The 13,497-nt window shown below is 41.6% G+C and overlaps 2 protein-coding genes across 3 annotated transcripts; one reads left to right on the top strand and one right to left on the bottom strand.

Moving 5' to 3' along the window:
- Positions 1-5,391: 5,391 nt before the first annotated feature.
- On the top strand, positions 5,392-7,051 carry LOC131685453 (zinc finger protein 239-like). Its single transcript, XM_058969179.1, has 2 exons — positions 5,392-5,592; positions 5,647-7,051. Exon 2 carries the CDS (start codon positions 5,662-5,664, stop codon positions 6,730-6,732), a length of 1,071 nt encoding a protein of 356 aa, XP_058825162.1. The 5' UTR covers positions 5,392-5,592; positions 5,647-5,661; the 3' UTR covers positions 6,733-7,051.
- A 45-nt stretch (positions 7,052-7,096) lies between these two features.
- LOC131685455 (zinc finger protein 239-like) lies at positions 7,097-8,412 on the bottom strand. Of its 2 annotated transcripts, none has more exons than XM_058969183.1 (2): positions 8,159-8,412; positions 7,097-8,092 (listed from the first exon to the last, which is right to left on the bottom strand). In XM_058969183.1, the coding sequence occupies exons 1-2, from the start codon at positions 8,317-8,319 to the stop codon at positions 7,195-7,197; spliced, it is 1,059 nt and encodes a 352-aa protein (XP_058825166.1). In that variant the 5' UTR covers positions 8,320-8,412; the 3' UTR covers positions 7,097-7,194. The 2 variants fall into 2 exon arrangements, with proteins under 2 accessions (XP_058825166.1, XP_058825167.1); XM_058969184.1 differs by having other exon boundaries at positions 7,097-8,097; positions 8,159-8,290.
- Between the last annotated feature and the right edge of the window lie 5,085 nt (positions 8,413-13,497).

The following is a 13,497-nucleotide window of genomic DNA, read 5'->3' as shown; positions in this document are numbered from 1 at the left end:
GCCGCATAATCGAGGCCTAGGAACCGAAGCGGCGCAAAGCCGCTGAGGATCCGCCGGGCGAGGTGGCCACCGACCCGCCGTCGGAAGCAAGCGAACCTGTGACCCACTCGTTTGCCCGGCTTACTCAAACATAGGGGCTATCCCTAGTTTAAGTCCGACTGAGCGGTAGCGAAGTCGGACAGCACGCGCAAAAGCGATGTGGCGTAGCCACATTGGGTGGTGGACACAAAATAAAATTGGCAACGCTAGCAAAATGTAAACACAAATGAACACTCCGGATGAACCTATCGTCAATTGACATTTCGACGAGTTTTGATTCGAGCCAATAATATGGGCCCGAATTATTAACAGAAGAGAAAGTAAACAAAGAGAGTAACTCATTGCAGATATGACGTTTTGAAAAAACGCTCAAGAATTGTCATGAACATGAACTTCATTCATTGTGAGTTCATTCGTGTCGTCATCTTGTAGAACTCAATTCTAACGATTTTACCACCTGAGCGCCAGGTTGACGATATGAAATGAACTTTGTTTGCTTTCGACAAGTTTTGATTCGAGCCAACAACATCCGGCCAATAATTCGGTCACTTTAACATTTATCCCTCCCTTATTAGCTCTTTGCATAATATGCTAGTTAAAACCACCGTCTTTCGATCTGTACTGTAAAATAAGTGAAAAGTGTTATAGTGACGCCGTAAAAATCGAAAGAAAAAGTATAAACAGAGAGTAACTCATTGCAGATATGACGTTTTGAAAAAACGCTCAAGATTTCTTGGTGGTTTGTTTACTTTGTCAGTTGCGTGAGTGCAAGTGCAACGGGTGCTCATCTGTTACATTCGAACTCACATAACTCCCATATAAAGAAACCACCGAGAATTGTCAAACGAAGTTCATCCGGCTTATTTTGTTAGGTTCTGTCGGTTAGCGTAAATCCTAATTCAACGGGGTGCTGGGACGTTGCCAGAAAATTTTATTTTCCAGATTAAATTTTACTAAACTTCCCAGTTAATCTCAGCCAGAATGCTGGCTGGTTCTAATTCGTATTCCGGCTCCGGTGACACAACCGATTCTAGTTAGAATGTTTAGGGGGTACCATTTCGATGAGGTGCCCGGCTTCCTCAAACAGCAAATTTTCTGGCAGAGACCGCTCTGCTAGATTTCTGTAAGTCTTGGTTTGGCAACCCTGTCAGATTTCTGCGCGTGTCATGTCGGGTTAATTGAGCTAGCGCGAACTCGGTTTTGCTCGAGTTTTCTGGCAAATTTTGGCAGGAACCGAGCAAAACTCTGGCATAACTCGGACATAAACTGTGCAAAGATCCTGGCAATTCCTACCTGGTAGAATTTAGCACGAATCGAGCAAAACATCTGACAAAGATGTGGTAGGAAGCGTGCAGAGATCTTGGCCGTACCTTTCTTACTGGATTCTGGATAAAAGTGAGCAGCATCGGTTGGTTTAACCGCTTCTGTCAGAAACAGTTGTTGCATTTGAGCGAATTCATGGCCAGAATTCTCGCGCAAAGGGCCCATGGTGTTGGCTTGAATCAAAACTTGTCGAAAGTAAACAAAGTTCATTTCATATCGTCAACCTGGCGCCGAGGGGCGACTCACTCTAGTATTTTCGATTCAGGCTAACGTATTCAGAGAAGTATTTGTGTATTTTTCACGAAATGACATGTATTTTGTGTATTGATGAGTATTGATTATTTCTTTCATAATTCTTACGTATTAGCGCATTAAAAACGTATTTGTGTATTGTTCACGAAATGCAATGTATTATGCGTATTGGTGAATTATTTCATAATTCTTATGGATTAGTGTACTAAAACGTACAATTGTATGCACGCATTGTATTTTTGTTGAATAATTAATTGAAACCGAATGTTACTGAATTTTGACGTTTAAATGTTATTGTAGAATGCAAATAGAATAATTTCATAAACGCAAATAATAAAATTAGTACAAATGGAATTACTAGTGATTTTTCAAGATTAACAAACAATTCAGCATTATGCCAAATAGGGTTACCACCTCTGGCAAGGCTTTGACCCGGAGATTTTCAATGACCTGGTAGTAGACTTCAAGGAACATATGAGTATTCACTGGAATCAAACAGAAATGTGACATTTATCGCTTCTTATTAACCAATGAGTTAAAAGTGATAAGTATGCCCTCATTAGTTCCTTCTGAAACTAGTCGGGATATCAATTCAGAGCTGGTTGATTGGATTATTACCAAAATGAACTCATATTTACAAAGTATAATGCGCACCGCGATTCAGAGCAGTTCACATTACGCTGTAAATTTTTAACAATTGTAATGGTTTTGTAGGTTTAGTTTGGTATAGAATTTCACTTCCTCGGCTAATCGCAAAGAATACAAAAGCACCATCGACTCTCGCTGTGTAGGATAGGCCGAACGAGCATAGCCCTCCAACACTGCTAACAGAAAGAGCAGAGAAGCAGGATATTAACACTGCCTGGGAATCACACTGCGGAGCGAAGAATCCAGATTTTCGCTAGGGAGATACCTGCAAAGGAGCAAAGCTCACCTCCGTAGCCAGTATCAAAGGTCCACTAAAGAAACATCAGACTACAGAGAACAGACATCCATGATCGAACAAAAATATTTAAAAAACGTGTGTAAACATTTGAATTAATATACGATAAACACTAGCGCCGCCACACCAACCTATCCCAATTATCCGTCAAATCCATTCCGGAACAGTTTCGATTCCGACTCTATCGGTCCATGTATTTAAGCTGGAATTCATGCTGGAAGTCACAAAAAAACATGACGACAGTAGCGCATCTGGTTTGGCTATCCCAACTACCTTCGAAACCGTTAGAGATTTTACACAAGTTGAATGCTGAAGATGGACGTCTGTTCTTTGTGAGCAAACGTTAACTCGAGAAGAAATCGTTAAATGTTGACATGGCCGACTGAATTAAACCAACCGCCATCCTATCAAGCAGCAGCTGCTTATAAGCATCAGCAACAGTGAGGTGATTTAGTGAAATTAAATGAATTTAATTTTTTTAAACCATTTTAGCGGTTTTGTGGGATGTAAAATAATAAATTTTAGCAAAAGGCGAGATTTTTTTTTTCTAAAATGATGGGCAAATTGATTTGTTTTTCAAACGAATTCCGAACGAATTCTTGGCATCTTGACCGTCTTGAAACAAAGGGTTTGTCATGCAAATAACTCTTAACTCTAGAGCGGACCCGGAGAAATCAATGTAAAACACGGAGGTCCGGAGATTGCCCTCAAAAACCGGTGTCTCCGGGTCAAACCCGGAAGGGTGGCAACCCTAATGCCAAATTTTATTATTTAGAGAATTAATGACTTCTTCAGTTTGCTTCTACTGGTGAGAAGCAGGAAGCGGGGAGATTTACCAAATATGCTGCTATTTTTGAACCAAGGCTGATGAACATGTAATTGAAGTAACCTTATTAGTCCTACCCAATGGTAATTTTTGAGCAACACGGTATTATATTTAATCACTGCAGTATTATCTAAATTTATTTAAAAAATTGAGATGCTTCTGAGTAAAATTGAGATGCTCCTCAATAAAATCAGCCGAAATTCCTACTGGTTGTACTAGACTCGGTTGCGTCACTAGAGCCTGAATTCTTGCAGAATCCAGCCGGAATTCCAACTGGACTTAGAGTTATGGCTGAACTCATTCCTGCAAGTTGATCGGAAACGACTCGTAATCAGAGCTTAAAAAATTGACATCGCTGCATGAACTTGAAAGAAAACGAAATTCAATTCATGCCCGTTTCGATAAATGAAATTTTTAGTTCGTTTCCATTCGTTCTCTCGACGCAGCGCTTTCAGGTATGTTCGGTTTCAGAAGCAAAGTGAATTTTATTTCTATGCTGGCTCTGAGAGGGATTATCGATTAAAAGTGCACCAGATATAGATTACGCAGTTCACTTAGGGCCCATATTATTGGCTCTAATAAAAACTCGTCGAAATGTCAATTGACGATAGGTTCATCCGGAGTGTTCATTTGTGTTTACATTTTGCTAGCGTTGCCAATTTTATTTTGTGTCCACCACCTAATGTGGCTACGCCACATCGGTTTTGCGCGTGCTGTTCGACTTCGCTACCGCTCAGTCGGACTTAAACTAGGGATAGCCCCTATGTTTGAGTAAGCCGGGCAAACGAGTGGATCACAGGTTCGCTTGCTTCCGACGGAGGGTCGGTGGTCACCTCGCCCGGCGGATCCTCAGCAGCTTTGCGCCGCTTCGGTTCCTAGGCCTCGGTTATGCGGCTAAGCCGCATCGAAATGGTACCCCTTAAACATTCTAACTTGAATCGGTTGTGTCACTGGAGCCGGAATACGAATTAGAACCAGCCAGCATTCCGGCTGAATTAAACTGGGAAGTTTAGTAATATTTAATCTGGAAATAAAAAATTTCTGGCAACGCTTCAGCACCCCGTTGAATTCTGACGATTTCACCAGGTTGACGATATGAAATTAACTTTGTTTACTTTCGACAAGTTTTGATTCGAGCCAACAACATCCAGCCGTTCACTTATGCTCGAAAATGGTGGTGGACACAAAATAAAATTGGCAACGCTAGCAAAATGTAAACACAAATGAACACTCCGGATGAACCTATCATCAATTGACATTTCGACGAGTTTTGATTCGAGCCAATGATATGGGCCCCGCACAAATCGCGCAAAATGCTCGCAGAAACTCTGCCGGCATCAATTTCGCTTTGCTCAACTTTTGCTAACTTTCTGCTTGCAGCGTGACCGGGTAGTTGCTATCCCTACACGCCACCGAAAAACTATCTAAAATTCAGTACTTTTGACTCAATCTCGTGGTATCGTGCAGGAAGGTAAAATTAGGTAAACCGTGTTGAAGGTAGTTTCCATTTAATTACGGCAAAAATAGTAACTCAACCTTGAGTTTAATTTACTTAAATTTAAGTTGAATTTACCTAATTTTGAGTGTACCCCAAACAACTTAAAGTACCTTACTGCACGGAAGACCTCGACTGAGTCGAAACTCTCGTTTTGTTTTTGACAACACTAATAAGTGCGAAAGCGACGCACAGCTCAAAAGTACTTAAATTTAAGTTAAAAGAACTTATTCTGTAGGTTATTTATGGTTACGGACAGCACGCGCAAAAGCGATGTGGCGTAGCCACATTGGGTGGTGGGCACAAAATAAAAGTAGTAACGCCAGCAAATGAACAATCCGGATGAACCTTTCAATTGACATTTCGACGAGTTTTGATTCGAGCCAATAATATGGACCCCATTTTATATTTTTAGGTTTGTCAATTGATATTTCGACGAGTTTTGATTCGAGCCTAAAATTGGGGTCCCTCTTCAGCTGTCAGATCTTCTATATTAAACTGGTAACCCTATTCTTCAAACTTATGAGCAAAAGTTATTAAACAAAATCTCCCACGAAAAATTCAAAGCACTAAAATTAATTTGTAGTAATTTGTAGTTTTATTGTGTACGAAAATCTGTTAGTTTACACTGTACATCAAATCAAGGAAAAGTAGTTTTGGTTAGAGTTAACAATTAACATTAGGAGCGAAAATTTAGGAATATAAATAAAGATTGTATGTAGACGATAAACACTTGTATATATTTATATACAATATAATATATTGCAGAAGTGATCACTTAAAATGGAGCATTCCGGAGAGTTAAATGCACAGTGTACTGGAAATAATGAAGTGCCAGTCGAAATTAAGCAGGAAGTTACAACATTTTCCTACGATTTGAATCCGCTCGATCTGAAACCATTTCTCGAAGATAACACAAATGTCTCCGAAGATCATCCCAAGGAACTCGGATTGCTAAATACATTGCCGGAAAACATTGACAGTGCTTTTCAGAATCCTTTTGCGGAGCCTCAGGAGGAACTGCATGACGTAGAAAAACCATATGAATGCAGCACTTGTAACAGAAGATTTCAGAAACCCAACACCTTGGCATTCCACAAACTGAAGCACACCAACGAGAAGCGGCATGAGTGTGAAACGTGCAGTAGGAAGTTTTTCACCAGACACGAGCTAACAGTACACCTGCGATGTCACACGGGCGAACGCCCTCATGTGTGTGGAACGTGTGGCAAAGGTTTTACTCAGAATTGTCATCTAATTTCGCACATTCGCACACACACTGGAGAGCGACCGTACAAATGCGACGTGTGTGACAAAGAGTTTATGCTGAAAAATCATTTGATTCAGCACAGCCGATGCCACACTGGAGAAAGACCGCACAAATGTGATATCTGTGGCAAAGAGTATGGAAGAATGAATGATCTGGCAAAGCACCGACGTGGCCACACCGGTGAAAAACCATTCAGATGTGACATTTGCGGCAAGAATTTCACTGGCAATAACTATTTGGCTAGGCACAAGCGCACTCACACCGGCGAAAAACCTTACCGGTGCGATCTGTGTGACAAAGAATTTCTGACCCTGCGTCAGTTGACGTGCCACAGGATTCGCCATACCGGCAACAGGCAGTTTCGATGCGACATATGTGATAAAGATTTTTTCACCGCCCACGAGCTGACGTTGCACATGCGTTGTCACACTGGCGAGCGGCCACATATCTGCGAAGTTTGTGGCAAAACGTTCGCCCAGGGCAGTCACCTGCGAGTTCATCGTCGAACGCACGAGCGCCGAATAACGGTACTGCCAGTGCCAGCAGCAATAGCAAGGAGCGCCACTGTAACCGATATCGAGTAAATAAAGCGTTCTTTGAGACAACAATTTTCAACAAAAGATAAAATGACCGAACATTCCGAACAGTGTAGCGAGGAGACGGGCTGTAACTATACGATTTTTTTCGACTAAATCAAATGTTAAATGTATTTCCTCGACGTTTCAATCAATTGATTAGGCCAATTTTCGTCAGAAGTAGATTCATTAACTAGTATATTTTGGTATCAGAAGACCGATTTCGTGTAACTTCAAATCAAGTGTCGCCCTTTCTAATATGCAGTATCATTTTAGTACAGAATTTATAAAATTTTCCAAGAAACAGTCAACTATTCTGGCTCGTGGAAAATATTAATAAAGCAATCAACAGAAAAATGTTCAGTGGTATCAGTTTGTCTCTCAGTCTAAATATTTTATTTTTTAATCAGGAATAAAAAAACGAGGTTTTTTGCTATCCAACCCCAACCGCGAAATTCAGCGAACTCTAGCCTAACTAACGGAGACTGAAAAAATCGGCTCCGGTACGCAGTCGGTTTCGGTGTGTCGTTGAAGGTGTTCCATGAGCAGGTTCTTCCGGACAAATTGTTTGCTACAGATGTCGCACTTGTGCGGATGGTTACCACTGTGCATTCGTTTGTGAACAATATAATTTCCCTGTTGCCGAAATGCTCTTCCACATATATCACACCTGTACGGCTGTTCTCCGGTGTGAATTCGCATGTGTCGTGTAAGGTTGGTACTTTTTGTAAATTCTCGTCCGCACACGTCACACCTGTACACGTGACCTCTATGAAGATCCATGTGCATTCGGAGATTTTTCTTCCGGGCGAACCCTTTGCCGCACACCGCACATTTGTGCGGACCTTCTACGGTGTGACTGTTTTCATGATTGACAAGCTGGTAGTGTTCGAGAAATCCTTCGGAACATAGGCTACACTGATAAGGTCTTTCATCATCGTGCGTTCGTTTGTGAAGGATGAGCTTTATGGATTGAATGAATCCTTTGCCACATATTTCACACTTGTACGGCCAGTTGTTGGTGTGAATTAAGCTATGGTGTGCTAGATAACCCTGTTTGGTAAATTCCTTTCCGCACACCTCGCATTTATGTGGTCTTTCACTACTGTGAATGAGTTTGTGTGAGGTCAAATTACTTCGCTGGGTGAATGCTTTGCCACAAATTTCACATTTATAAGGTCGCTCGCCAGTGTGTGTAACAGCGTGCCGCTGCAAATGTTGCTTCTGGATGAATTCTTTGCCACATACATCACAATCAAACAATCGACTTCTACTGTAGGTTTGCTTGTGCTGCTTCATCGTTTCTGACTGATGCCCAAAAACCGATTGCGTGTGTGGTAATGCTGGAAGTTCGTTATCCATATCAATTCTATACTGAAATAATGGTAAACGTTTGATCAGAAATGAATGTCGATCGAGTATTATATTTCGTCACCTTTTAAAGTCACCATTATGTTCGTTCACTAGCTGATGCTTAAAAATACTAACACAAACCGTACCAGAAGCGAACGTATCGGGATTCACATATGGTGGAACACTGGCCCTTTCAGTTGTTTCCTTCTTAATTTGGACTGAAAATGCACTGTTGGACTCCATTATATCTAAATTGAAATTCAAACTATCGCTAGATATGGGATCTCGAAAGCAATTTCCCGAATTTCTTTATAATAAATAATAGGTCTGTTCCAGTACCAGGAGAAACTGGAAGTACTCCGGAGAAAATCGTTCCTGTACTCTCTTCTTATCTTTTTTATTCTTCTGCCCAGTTAAGCTCAGCCGGAAATGAACCGGAATTCTGGCTGGTTCCAGTTCGTATTCCGGCTCCAGTGACACAACCGATTCTAGTTAGAATCGGTTGTGTCACTGGAACCCGTGTACGAACTGGAACCAGCCAGAATTCCAGTTCAATTCCGGCTGAGCTTTACTGGGTGGTAGCAAACCGGAGTAAAAAGGAGCAAAGATTTTTTGCTCCTGTTTACTCCGGAGTGACTTCCGTGTACTGGAACAAACCTAATAATTCGTTTTGTTTTGATAGTTTTGATGGACAGTTTTTGTTTGAGTAGGGATGTCCGAAAACGATTCGATTAATCGATTAACGGCAATGGTGCGAGAATAATTTTAATCGATTAGCACCCAGTTAAACTCAGCCAGAAATGAAACGGAATTCTGGCTGGTTCCAGTTCGTATTCCGGCTCCAGTGACACAATCTACCCACTGAGACGTCCAAAAAAAGTTGGTCCAACGCACGTCCTTCATTGAACGATTTTGAAACCAACCGTTCTTAGAGGGCAGTTATAAACGCATTCCGGAACCGGTTCGGATTTCTGAATGGAGCCTGTATCCTAGTCAAACCATTCGGAATCCTGAATGGAGTCAGTATGGATTCCAACTCAAATGCAACAACCGATTCTGAAACCGATTGAGTCGAAATCGGTTGTTGTATTTGAGTTGGAATCCATACTGACTCCATTCAGAAATCCGAACCGGTTCCGGAATGAGTTTAACTGGGATGGTTTCCAACTCAAGGCCTCCCAGTTAAGCTCAGCCGGAAATGAACCGGAATTCCGGCTGGTTTCAGTTCGTATTCCGGCTCCAGTGACACAACCGATTCTAGTTAGAATCGGTTGTGTCACTGGAGCCGGAATACGAACTGGAACCAGCCGGAATTCCGGTTCATTTCCGGCTGAGCTTTACTGGGCTATTTACACCCTCGGTGAAAATGAACGTGAACTCGATGCGCACCAAATTGTTTTTCCAATATCTCACTTATTACTGCATAGAAATTGATGAAACTGGATCTAAACGATAGTACATTAATATACTTAGCGAATCCATGTACAATTATTCGATATAATTGAATCAGTGCGATAATATTCCTATTCCCCGATCATTTTAAATATTCCACGGTGAAATATGTTCGCAGTGGATTTGTCACTTTTTTTTTCTCTTTATTTGACACGGCTCAACGCGTTAACATAACTGAGCCGGACATCTTTTAATATTCAACAGATGGAGATGGCTTTTGGTCACGGTTTTAGCCAATATTATTTTATTTGGTCTATCGCCTACGTTTCGAAGGTCGACGCCTTCATCTTCAGGGCAAAAAACGGTTACAATAATATCATAGTCAAGTGATTTTGAACATTGAATCTCAAAAATCAAAATCACTTGACTATGATATTATTGTAACCGTTTTTTGCCCTGAAGATGAAGGCGTCGACCTTCGAAACGTAGGCGATAGACCAAATAAAATAATATTGGCTAAAACCGTGACCAAAAGCCATCTCCATCTGTTGAAAACAAAGTGGTCGATCTTCCAGTTAGCGATCTTTTAATATTTTACAACATGTAAAAATAAAGAATTTATTTTTTACTCGTGCCATCTTGTTGACGCAGCTTGCTGCTGCGTGTTGAGATTCGTTTCCTTGGCAGTTAAAAGTTGTTCGCCGAATCTTGAGGGTCATTTGGTCTGCCTTCTTTCTCGTTGTCGTACTCGTCCATATCCTCATCTGTGCTATTCGCATGCTGTTCACGATCGGTTGTTCTGGTTTGTGCTTTAACCGTATGGGTCGCTATTGTGTGTCCGTTCTCTTCTGATTTCGCTTCATTGTTGTTGTTGCTGGTTGTCGGCTTAGAGACATTAAACGCGATCGTTGTAGAATTTGTGTTTGTTGCTTCTTGATCCGGAGATGCTGGTTTTGCAGCTGCTAGTGGTTTAGCGTATGATGGTTGTGTGCTGATTTCAGTTGGATTTGAGTTTTCCTTAACAGTTTCTACGCAAGGTTTTCCGAGGTGCAGCTTCTTCGTGCAGAACTGGCACGTAGGAATTTGCCCTGGGTACGTGACTAGTGATGTCTGTTGAATGAGAGCATCGTCCCTTCCTAACACTGTGAAGCTTAAGTAAGAGGGAATTGGCTTGGTCACACGCATTCTCACCACACGAACACCGTTAGGGATGCTCGGGAAAAAATTCCTCCATGTATCATGTGTTACGGAGTCTACTTCTCCGTATTTTTGCAAGCATTTTTTAATCGCGCCGTCAGGGGTACGCCTAGCCAAATCATGGACCCGAACTTCTACAGCGCCGTTCTCGATGTATACGGGAATGCTATATTTAACATTGCCGCATTCGGCGGTGTGCTGCATGTTGTTTCGCGAGGCGAATGACTCAGCTTGGTTAATGTTGTTGAACGAAATCAGCACGCAATGTTTGATATGATGCATTTGTAGGGTTTTCACTGTTGGGATGGCAACCACTGCCACTGCGATATGCCCGATTGCGCAGTATCTGCTGTGGCACCGGCATATGACTAGAGTGTCTATAAAAGTAAAACGCAATAACAATCAACTGTATTTTTTCAAGTGCTTTTTATTAAATCGTTGTTTAATCTTTATACGTTGTTTTTCCTGGTGATCCGAAACCAAAACCACTTTAGGTTATGGGCCCAGGAACGTATAGTTTTAAAAAATAAGTAGATTTTGAAAGTTTTGTTTTTTTCGGATGATGGCAGAAGAAGGCGGCGAGCGATACCATCTTGCGCTCTTTGATGGTACCAATTACACCGCTTGGAAATTCCGGATGAGGGTGCTTTTGGAGGAGTACGACCTGCTGGTTTGCCTGGAAGCGGAGGTTGGTGATATGGACGAGCTGAAGGTGGAAGAAGCTGATACGCCGGCTGTCAAACTGGAAAAAGAACGGAAGATGGAAAAGCGGAAGAAACAGGAACGAAAATGTAAGTCAATGATAATCTCCCGGGTCCACGACTCACAGCTGGAGTACGTCCAGGAGAAAAGGACTCCGAAAGAGATTTGGGACACATTACAGCGGCAGGGTGTCGACTCATATCTGAAAATAAAATTCCCTGATTTTCCAGGTTTTTCCAGGTCTTTTAATAATTTTTCCAGAAAACATTTACGGGCAAATTTTTATTTTTAATATGTTTTAATCCAACTTCTATTGCAAAGTACATCTCCTTTGTTCGGTTATACCTGTTTCAATAAAATTATCTTCTCTTCTAACATATTTGCTTCTCTATTAGCATCCTCCAACACTTTTCTTTTTTTAGCTTCCAGCTCCCTTGCATCAGCTTCACGTTGTCGTTTCATCGATGTCATTATACCGGCCTCTTCAGCAGCTTTCTTACGGCGATCCCGATCTTCTATGAACAAAGCATGTGCGTTTCTGGCTCGATGGAGAAGCGTATTGGGTATTTCCCATCGGTCCACGCTTCCCATATGTAGAACCGCATCGTACACCTGTCGACGTGCCACTACTGACTCTTCCCGCATGTTTTCTTGTAAACATTCGGAGTTAACGGAAAACCCACGCTCGACATTGGCATTGCCATGTGATAGACAACATGTCATTTTAATCACAGCAAGCAACTCTCTACTGTCATGTTGTGGCAGTAACTCTCTTCAGAAGTGATCAAGACGGGTTTCTTTTCGATCGTAGTTTTCACATTTTGAAGCATATCTAGAATTAGTTAAAATGGTTCGGTATTGTCTAATCACCAAATCTGCAGATGCGCCACTAATTCGCCCAGCATCCGTTAAAATAGTTAATAGCTTGTCAAACCTACTCTTAGCTATGCTGGAATCGGCAGTTATGACAGCTAGATCCAAACTAGATGTTGCTCTTGTTAAAGGGTATGTTAGTGGAGAACGACTCATCATTTTGCACACCAACGCTTTAAGCATCTCCTTACATCCTGATCGGAACTGAAGCATATCTTTTTCTTTGACATTATGAGTCATTTTCAGAACTTTTTTGGTATCAAAGCCTAATACAACATCTTTCAGCGATGAATGATTTTTCTCCTCCTTTACTTCATTCAGTTTAATTTGGGAAACGTTTTTGTAGGACTCAGCTTTCATAAACCTTTCGACAAGGTTTCGAATCATTTGACACAACGATGTATAAATGAAAGGCACCAAAGGATCGTCGCTTTGATATTCACGCAAAAACGGTTCAACTTCTGAGGCAACCGATTCAAAAAATGCCAATTTCGAAACCAGTAGCGGATCTTTGAGTCAGTTGACAATATCTAGGTATGATTTGCACTTAGGTTCCTTCTTGTCCGACTGAACACCTTCTACAAATTTTCGTATGTGAGGGGTTATTTCAATCGCTCTCTGGGCTACATGCAAGTTTTCCAGCCATCTGTGACCGCAATACTTAAGAGGAAAGAGTGAACATCCTGAGTACTGTGTATATAATGCTCTGCGGGTCGGGACATCTTTAAACATGTTGTAGATACCACGAAGATAAGTAACTACCTCCCAACCGCTGGCTCAAACCCCATCCTTGAAGGCGCCGTGCAAAATGTGGATTCCGCAGCTCCCAATATCTAATAGCATTTCCTCTCCTTCTTTAAAGTCCATTTTGAGCTCTCTGAGAAAAGCCCAATTAACATTGGGGCCATCCATTGATACCTGAAGTACTTTTTTGAGTGGAATAGTTCCGAGACCTTCCTTAAAGGAGCGGAGCAGATCCGAGGCTTTCGACCGCTCTAGAAACTTTGATGCCATATATCTGGTTGTTATCTCGTTACTCTCAGTGTCCCAATAACGAATATTTATGTCCATCTGCTGTTTTTTTGTAATTTTATTCAGCGATTCGTCAAAACCAACCACAACAAATTCGGCTTTGTTAATCGATTCTTCCAGAAGCATGCTGAAATATGGGGCAATAGCAAACATCAGCACGTAGCTTATTTTGTCCCGCCCGAGTTGCATTTTGCTTGCAATAGTACTATCAGGAAACATACTTTT

Source organism: Topomyia yanbarensis, chromosome 2 (assembly GCF_030247195.1).
Source record: "Topomyia yanbarensis strain Yona2022 chromosome 2, ASM3024719v1, whole genome shotgun sequence".
Classification (NCBI taxonomy): domain Eukaryota; kingdom Metazoa; phylum Arthropoda; class Insecta; order Diptera; family Culicidae; genus Topomyia; species Topomyia yanbarensis.
Note: the sequence above shows the minus strand (reverse complement) of the source record. Positions and strands in the feature narration are given on the sequence as shown.